The sequence below is a fragment of the Chrysochloris asiatica genome, unplaced genomic scaffold (assembly GCF_000296735.1).
Source record: "Chrysochloris asiatica unplaced genomic scaffold, ChrAsi1.0 scaffold00001, whole genome shotgun sequence".
NCBI classification, from domain to species: Eukaryota; Metazoa; Chordata; class Mammalia; order Afrosoricida; family Chrysochloridae; genus Chrysochloris; species Chrysochloris asiatica.
In genome coordinates this window covers 14,920,448-14,930,220 of record NW_006408519.1, presented here as the reverse complement: position 1 = coordinate 14,930,220, position 9,773 = coordinate 14,920,448, and the positions used below count along the sequence as shown (strand labels likewise).

Here is a 9,773-nt window from a genome sequence, read left to right as displayed (position 1 = left end):
ACCCTTGGGAAATTTCCTTACATCATATCAATGTTGATTTGGGATTAAGGGCATGGCAGCTCACCTTGTATTAGTTTATCACATCATTTGAAATAAATGGTTACCCACAGAAGTTGACACATAGTTTGGGGTGACACAATTCAATCCATGACGCTGTTAATAAGGTATTGGTTTTGTTGTTGCTGTTGTTGTTTTTATATGCCTTTTTCATTTTTTACTTTTGGTGTTATGATTGCTTCATAAAACAAGTTAGGGAGTATTCATCATCTTTTTTTCTAAAAGCGGTTATGTAAAATTGGTATTTTTCCTTCCTTAAAGGTTTGATTGAGTCATCAGTGAAAATATCTGGCCTGTTATTTTTATTTCTCCATTTTTTTGTAATTATATGTGTGTTTCCGGGGTTGCTCAGAGAAGGTGTGGTGTTAAAAATTCAAATACTCTAAAAGACTTGGCCATTGAGTCAGTTCTGAGTCATAGATTCCCTTGTGTGGCACAGAGGTTAAAGCATGATCAAGTATGGCACTCTAATTCCATAAAGATTTACAGCCTAAGAACCCTATGGGGCAGTGTTTCTCTAATATATAAAATATGGAATGCACATGTAATTTTCATGATATACTTAGACTCAAAGTCACTGTTGCATCACTTTAGAAACAGCATAAGAATCTTAAAACTACATACATAGGTCCATTTGCCCGACATCCACGTAAACTCCAGTTATAATATGTTTTGTATCCACATACATTATAAACCGAGTGATGATACAGTGTTACTTTATTCTTTGAAACATCATACCTAAATTAGGAGAAATATTTATCCACATCGAGCTTTCTTCATCCTGAAGATCTGGTTTTCTATATGATACTATTTCCCTTAAGCCTTTAGATATTTTAGCATTTCTTGCACTGTGGATGTACTTTCCATAACTTTTCTTTGTTACTGTTCATTAGCAACTGTTTTTATTTAGACTTCGTTGTAAAATAATAATTTCACAGGAGATGAAATTTTGGATCAAACTTTTATTTTTCTCATGTCAGTACTTCAAATATGTTGACTTTGTCATGGATATCATTTAATAAGAAGTCAGCGATTGAAAATATATGTTTCTCTCATAGATATTGTATCTACCTCTGGCTGTAATCAAGGTTTTTATCTTTTTTCTTAGTTTTATTCAGAAGTGTTATTATGCTTTACTATGTGTGGTTTCATTGTGGGTTTGTTTGTCTTTTTTCCTGCTTAAGCTTGTTAGACTTCTTAAATCTGTAGTTTTTATTTTTCACTAAATTTGAGGATTTTTTTCATATTATTTCTTCCAGTATGTTTTCTTCTGCCTTTCTCTCTTTCATGTCCTTTGACTGTAAAAACCTTTATATCTTTTAGTTTAGTAAAATATGTTGTTGTTTTTGTTGTTGTCATGTGCTGTGGAGTCGGTTCCAACTCATAGCGACCCTGTACAGGGTTTCCGAGGCTGTAAATATTTATAGGAGCAGAAAGCCTCATCTTTCTCCCACGGAACAGCTGGTAGTTTTGAACTGCTGACCTTGCGATTCGCAGCCCGATTCGTAACCACTACGCTAATATTTGTGATTTTAACCAGTTTCAAGTGTACAATCCACTGACATTAAACACAGTCACAATGTTGTGCTTCCATACCCATTATTTGTTTCCAAAATTTCCCCACCACTCCAAATAGACTTTTCTAATTCTTCCTTCCTTCCAACCCTTGAAATACCTAACCTACTTTTGGTCTCTATGTATTTGTCTATTCTAGGTATTTAAATATAAATGGGATCATACAATGTTTGTCCTTAACATTTATGTTTTCAAGAGTCATCCATGTCATATCATAGCATGTATTAGAATGCCATTTCTTATTTAAGGAGTAATATTATTTCAGTACACACATACACACACACACATATATATATACATCACATTTTATATACCCATTCATACATTGGATGATGAAGTCCTGGTATGGCACTGTATGATAAGCACTGGACTGCATAGTTGGTTTGAACCTCAAGATCAACAGTTCAAACTCATCAGCTGCTCCTTGAAAACTGTATATAATCTCTACGAATAGGAATCAACTCAATGACACGTAACAACAACATATTGGATGAATACTTGCATTATCTCTGCTATTTAGCTTTTGTAAATGATGCTGCAGTGAGTATCAGAGTACAATATCTGGTTGATTCCTTGCTTTTATGTCTTTGGGGTATTTTCCCAGAAGTGGAGTTACTGGGACAAAAAGTTAAACATAGAATTACCATAAACAAACAAACAAAAGCAAATCCACTATTGTCTACTAGAAATTATTTTATTCAATATTTTAGTGTTCATTGGGCTGCTTGAAGCTGATGCCACCCACCACACCCACAAAAACAAAAACCCACTGCCATCAAGTTGATTTTGACTCATAGCCACAAGGGTTTCCAAGGCTGTAAATCTCTATAGAAACAGAAAGTCTCATTTTTCTCCTACAGCCTGGCTGGTGGATTTAAACTGCCAACCTTACTTAGGCTATGGCACCACTAGAATTCCTTAAAGTAGACCCGAGTGTGTTTAATATGGAACCCTAGTCTGGTGCTGTGGGTTAATGCACTGGACTGCAAGGTCAGTTTCAACCACAAGGTCAGCAGTTTAAGCTCATCAGCCACTCCTTGGAAACCCTATACAGAGTTGCTATGAGTCAAAACCAACTCAATGGCACTTAGCAATAACAATAACAACATGTTTATTACCATGATTTGGGTAAGCTGCACCTTAGTCCTCAAACTGACATCTTGCTCTTCAACACTTTAAAGAGGTTTTGTGCAGCAGATTTGCGTAATGCAATATGTGGTTTGATTTCTTGACTGCTGCTTCCATGAGTGTTGATAGTAGATCCAAGGAAAATAAAATCCTTGACAACTTAAATCTTTTCTCTATTTTTCTGGTTGTTGTTCATTGGTCCTGTGGTGAGGATTTTTGTTTTCTTTACGTTGAGATACAACCCATACTGAAGGCTGTGGTCTTTGATATTCATCAGTAAGTATTTCAAGTCTTCTTTGCTTTCATCAAGCAAGGTTGTATCATCTGCATATTAAAGGTTGTTAATGATTCTTTCTCCAATCCTGATGCCATGTTTTTCTTCACATAATCCAGCTTCTTGGAAAATAGCCAACACATGATATTTTCAATAACTTCTTATGTATGCAAAAGTTGGACAGTGAATAAGGAAGACTGTAGAATAATTTATGCATTTGAGTTATGGTATTGGAGTGGAATTTTGAAAGTACCATGGACTGCAAAAAGCACAAACAGATCTGTATGAATAAGTACAGCCAAAGTGCTCCTTGGAAGCCTGGATGGTCAGACTTTATCTCTCATACTTTGGACATATGATCAGGAAGACCAGTCACTGGAGAAGGATATCATGTTTGGTAAAGTGGAGGATTGGAGAAAAGGGAGGGCCTTCATTGCCTTGGTTTGGTTTGGCCCGTAGCGACAGCTATGGGCTCAGGTGTAGCAATGATTATTAGGTTGGTTCAGAGTCGTGCAATGTTTTATTCTATTGTGCATAGTATTGCTATGAGTTGGTACAGACTCGTTGGCACCTAACAATGTTTAATATGGAAATCGTTTATGTCCAGAAATTGGATCTATTATTTTGTGACTCTTTTATACATTCTCCGCATTATTTTTCAGCTGTATAGTGACTTTAATTTATGTTTTCTGGTTCATGCCAAAAGAAATGTGAATATATATATATTTAAATATGTTCTGTACCACATGACAATGACTGTTGCTATTTCTCACCAAATAGCATTAAAAGTAGAATGTCAGGCAATGCCGTGCTCTTCTTCTGCCTATTTCACGTTCTCTAGAGTGCCTTTAGGTAATGAATTTATGTATTTTATTAAGATAATGTCATTTTTAACCTGTAGGAGAATCTGTCACAAAGAAACTACGCTGCCATTACTAGAAACTGATTCCTGAATATTGCTTAATTTATACAGAAGCAGATTAACCTTTCTTTCTTTCTTCTTCTTTTTGGGTTCATATTCATTTGCTTTCTTTGTTTACTTAAAAAAAAAAAAAAAACATTTTATAGTGAATTGAGTAAAAGTTTACAGAGCAGATCATCAGTTTTGCATTCAGCAAATCATATAGTTTGCTTTGTTACATGGTTGCAATCCCCTTGATGCACTAATTGTTAACAGCATTTACCTTATTCACTTTAAGCACTGTATTCCTCCATGTGTCTCCTACCATCCCCATCTTTCCTCTGCCAACCTCCCTCCAGTTGTATATTGCCTGCCCTGTAACCCATGTCAATGTGTGTCTAACCTCTAGCACTTATGTCATTTCCTCTTCCACCCAAAATCATCATAGATTGTTTCTTTTATCAAGATACTCCCCCACTTTTTTATGTACAAAAATAAATAAATAAATAAACCCATGCATAATACATAATTGTTTAAATAACCAAAGGGCACATTCTGGAAGCCAGCCTCATGGCTGCCAGCACACAGCCATTCTCTTTCCATGAGTCTAGAGCCTTTATGCCACCACCTCTGTCTCCACCTCTGGGTAGGGTCCCATGTTCAGCTCATGCTCTTCTCTCTTGATGGTCCTAAGGTCCTCTGTTCCTGGAATGGACAATTACCTACTCACTCCTTTTTTTGTTACACAACTTTTACCTTTACAGTTGTGACAATCGCGAAAAGGTATGCAAACTATTACTATTGAATCCAATGAGTCCTAGCCCCATTTCTTTTCACCAGACCCATCTAGATAAGAGGAAACAATTCAGTGGGGATTCTACTTCCCCTGCACACTCTGAAATTAAACTCCTTCTTAAAAACTAGTAAGCCAGCCAATTCATGCCTTTATAGTCACTCACATGCTCCATTTTAGGAAGTCAATGTGTAAGTTGCCAATCCCTATCTATCCTGTGTACAGAGGTGATAGATTTGATCCTTGATGTGAAGACTCCTTCCCTCTCAGTTGGTATTTTGAGCTACTACATCTATAAGTATAAGGTCAAGTTACACTTACTTCCTTTGTCAAATTTCAAGTATACTATATAGTTATTCCAGTGGTTCGGAGCTTTATTGGACTTCATTGTGTGTATTTGTTATTGTTTTTATTTTTGTTTTGTGCAGCTTTATTATCCTATGAAAGGAATCAGCTAATGAGCAGATTTTCTATACAAAATACACAGAATTGAAGAGACTCTTCCATGTCATTTGTTATCAGTTAAAATTTAAAAAAACAAATATTTCCAACTGGGTACTTATATAATGCTAGATATCATGTTTGATGCATATGGACATGAATACACAAATACATCACAATATTAAATTTTTTATTTTGTTTTTTTGGGATCTATTTTAGCGGGTCACTGTGGAATTCCAGAACTTATTGTTAATGGTCAAGTCATTGGAGAAAACTATGGATACAGAGATACAGTTGTTTATCAGTGTAATCCTGGCTTTAGACTGATTGGTTCTTCAGTGCGAATTTGTCAACAGGATCACAATTGGTCTGGTCAACTTCCATCCTGTGTGCGTAAGTAAGCATGGCAAAAGAATTTACAGACCTCTTTCTTCATGCAATCACATATGGATACAAAGGACTTTTAAAAGATCATGGAAAATATTCCATTATCTTTTCATTCTGCTTTTCCACAAACTTTTGAAGTCCCCTTGTGTGTGTTTATGTATGTGTGCATGTGTAATATAATTATATGCAGATAATGATACAAACTAAATACCCCCCAGTTTATCTTTTATGCAACCATGCACTAACAACCATGTTCTTTCAATGTGCTCAAAGAACAGAAAGCCATTAACTGAGAAATTAAAAAAAAATCTATCCTATTTTTGATCTAAAGAAAAACATTCATGTTTCCTGTTTTTTTCTTCTTCCTAAATATTTCTATCCCCAATTGTTGATATTCACATTAAATTGCTGTTGCAAAAAAAAAAAAAAAGAAAGAAATTATTATAAATTTATTGTAAGTTTTGTAGTAAACCATAGAGTCATGGGAAAGAAGCTATTACTTTTGGAGGCTTAAAAAAATATACATGGGGCTTTTAGTATTGATTCATGTTGTTGTTAAGTGTTGTCGAGTCGGTTCCAATCCATAGCGCCCCTGTATAGGGTTTCCGAGAAGCATCTGGTGAGCTTGAACTCCTGACCTTGCAATTTAAATGGCTTTGCAGTCTGCCACATTAACCCACAGTGCCATGACAGGACAGAAATAATTTATTTTGTAACTAATTTCATACATATTTATAAATGCCATTATTGTCAAATTTTTAATCCTATCAAAAGATATTTATTGGAATTTATACCTGTTTTAACTAAGATTTAATAGGCAAATAGAGCATATAGTTAATAATATAAATTACTTTTCTTGCACACACACACATACACACAGAGCCCTCACACAGATTATCTAATGATTTAAAGACAGCAATATTATGCTTGATTCAGTACTAGATTTGTTTCCATTACATTTATATCCAAGCATAAGCAACTAATATCACTGTTTTTCTTGTTAAATAATTGAGACTATAAATGAGAATTGGCCCTTAGGGTAAAGCTAGTTGCTTTATTGATAATTTTAAACAAGAATAAGATGCAGTTAAGTTTCCAAATGAGTAGGTTGACATTAACAATACAGCTGAAAAATAATTGTACTAGGGTCATTTTGAAAAGTACTAAAAGTGACTATGTGTCCAATTATCAAGCACTATTATAGGAGTTTCTTTGATTAGTAGGGTGAGATGATGCAATAAAAAATTAATAGAAAGAGTGTATGAGAAAAGCCAGCACTACATAAAATCTAGACTACATCCATAGCATTAAAATAACCTAATATATATTCATCTAATAGATTATATTTTAATGTGCTAAATTATCAAATACCAATAGTGAAGAAAATAAACCAGTATGATTGGTTAGTTTGGAGAATATTAATATTAGGTTTATCAAAATGTTAATGAGAACCTATAATACACGTTGGTGCATATTTTCTATTGTCCAGACACTATAGTTACATTAGTTTATTTAGAAACACATTTACATAATAATGTTATTATTGTTGTTAAGTGCTGTTGAGTCAGTCCTGACCCATAGTGACCATGTGTAGGGTTTCTGAGGAGCAGCTGGTGGGTTTGAACCGCCGACCTTGTGATTCAAACTGACCTTGTAGTCCAGCACAGTATCCTACAGCGTCACACCAGGACTCCATATAACAATATATAACAATACATAATTCATAAATAGAGTATGTAGACAAAACTATCTCAAATTTAAGTATAAAACTTGTTTTCAATTCAAATTTCAAAAGTAGGAAAAGAAAATTGTTTAATTTTAATTTTCTTCTGCCATGAACTAATGATCTAGACTTCAATTGTTTTTTCTCTTTAAAATAGCATAGACAAAATGAAAGTAATAAAATAAAATTTAATCATCTGTACACCACTTAAATTATCATAGTTGAAAATGATTCTATATTTACTAATGTGTTTTGTTGTTGTTGTTGTTGTTGTTAAGTGCCGCCAAGTCAGTTCTGACCCATAGCAACCCTGTGTAGGATTTCTGAGGAACAACTGACCTTGTGGTTCAAACCAACTCTACAGTCCAGCGCATTAACCCACAGCACCACACTAGGACTCTGAAACAAATATGTTTTGGTTATACTCAGTATTTAGGAGTCTACTTTGTTCCCGTACATTAGTAAAAATGCTTTAAATAGATTTTTATGTAATAATTGGTGATCTTTCTAAAATGATTATGTAATGAAACATAATGGGCATGTGATAACCGACTGGTAAATATTCTTTTATTTTGTATTCTTCTCCCATTGCTATTAGCTGTTAGCTGTGGTCACCCTGGTAGTCCAATTTATGGAAGGACAAGTGGAAATGGATTCAATTTTAATGATGTAGTAACATTCTCTTGCAATGTTGGATATCTTATGCAAGGGCCAACAAAGGCACAGTGTCAGGCCAATAGACAGTGGAGCCACCCACCACCTGTGTGCAAAGGTAAAAGTATAACTGTATTCCAACATGGGGCATAGTAACAGGAGCTCTGTATAAACATGATAGGTTTGAAATGGCTTGGACAGAGCAGTAGGCAGTGTTTAGCCAATTAAACAAAATATTTAATATAATCTCAGTAACTATGCTTTCATTTTTTATTTCTTAAAAGGTTTTAACAGAAAGGCTTTATTCTAGCTGCTACATTTGTTATCTGTGGATGCATATAAAAAGTCATTTTCTTCATAGTTAGTGAAAGCCCCTTTGGCATTTATTATCTTTCTGTTTTTGAGAAAAGTGAGTTTATGGCCTGAATTATTGCGATAGCTGCATAGTTAACTAGTTTTTCTCTATAGAAACAGATAAAATATTATACTTTTGGTTTTTGCCATTTTTCAAAGTATGAAGTATGTATATTTTTTCTGATAAAATATAACCAAGTTATCATTTTCTACATTTATTTTTATGGTTCAATTCTAGTTTATAAGGGATCATTCGCTAAGTCTCTACTCAGCAGACAGTACTTGTGGAGTGACTATAGTTTAAATAATTTTTGCAATACTTTTCCTTGTTTCTTTTATCAAGATACTCCCCCACTTTTTTATGTACAAAAATAAATATCTAATGAATTTATTTTGTTATGTATTGTACTTTCAACCATATAGCATCTCAATCCATTTTCTGAAATGCCCATGTGCTTGAAATCTTTTGTTAGATTAAATTTATTCTTAAAATAGTTCCTTCCGTTTCTAATGGACATCTAAGTTACCCTATGTGTATTATATTTTTTAAAATACACTCTAAAAATTGACATTGTTTTTAGTGGTCAACTGTTCTGATCCTGGAATTCCAGCCAATTCCAAAAGAGAAAGTAAAATAGAACATGGAAATTTTACCTACGGCACGGTAGTGTTCTATGACTGCAATCCTGGGTACTTTTTATTTGGATCTTCAGTTTTGATATGTCAACCAAATGGCCAATGGGACAAACCTTTACCAGAATGTATCAGTAAGTAGATAATGTGAATTTTTCCTTGAGAATGTGTTTTGTAAGCAATGTGTATTTTATAACCTGTATAATTTACTTAGAGCTATATATCAAAAGGAAGAATATTAATTTCATTGTTTTGAGACTTCTCTTCCTATATTCTCAGAATTCAATTCCCAAATACCATTTTTCTCAATATTAATGTAATGGATATTTCTTTAGCATTCTTTGAATTTGAATTTTGATAGTTCAAATAGAAGTTGAGAAGCAGACATCTTTCATACTCTATGAAATTTTCAATCCATGATAAGCATTTTTTATAGTAATTTTTTCAAATTTGATTTAATACAAACCAGTCTCAAAGTAAACAGACACCAGAGTATCAGAATACTTGGGAATCTAAACAAACATGCTATTTAATGATTTTTAAGTATTTACAGTATACAAACAGATGCACATATGTTAGTGGTGTTGTAGTTACGTGCCATCAAGTCGGTTCCGACCCATAGCAACCTTGTATAGGGTTTCCGAGGAGCGACTGGTGAGCTTGAACCACTGACATTGTGGTTCAAATGACCTTGCAGTCCATTGTATTAACCCACAGCGCCACACCAGGACTGCTATGATGGTTGTTGTTGTTGTTGTTAAGTGCCATCGAGTCGGTTCCGACCCATAGCGACCCTGTACAGGGTTTCCAAGGGTGTAAAACTTTACGGGAGTAGAAAGCCTCATCTTTCTCC

General features: G+C 34.2%; 1 protein-coding gene across 2 annotated transcripts in view; it reads left to right on the top strand.

Annotated features, from left to right (window-relative positions):
- Positions 1–9,773, top strand: part of CSMD3 (CUB and Sushi multiple domains 3) — a 1,928,297-nt gene that overhangs the window by 1,820,510 nt on the left and 98,014 nt on the right. For both annotated transcript variants that reach the window (XM_006830658.1, XM_006830657.1), the window contains 3 exons: positions 5,389–5,562; positions 7,878–8,051; positions 8,869–9,054. In XM_006830658.1, the coding sequence (XP_006830721.1) occupies positions 5,389–5,562; positions 7,878–8,051; positions 8,869–9,054 (534 nt within the window). The remainder of the gene's footprint in view (positions 1–5,388; positions 5,563–7,877; positions 8,052–8,868; positions 9,055–9,773) is intronic.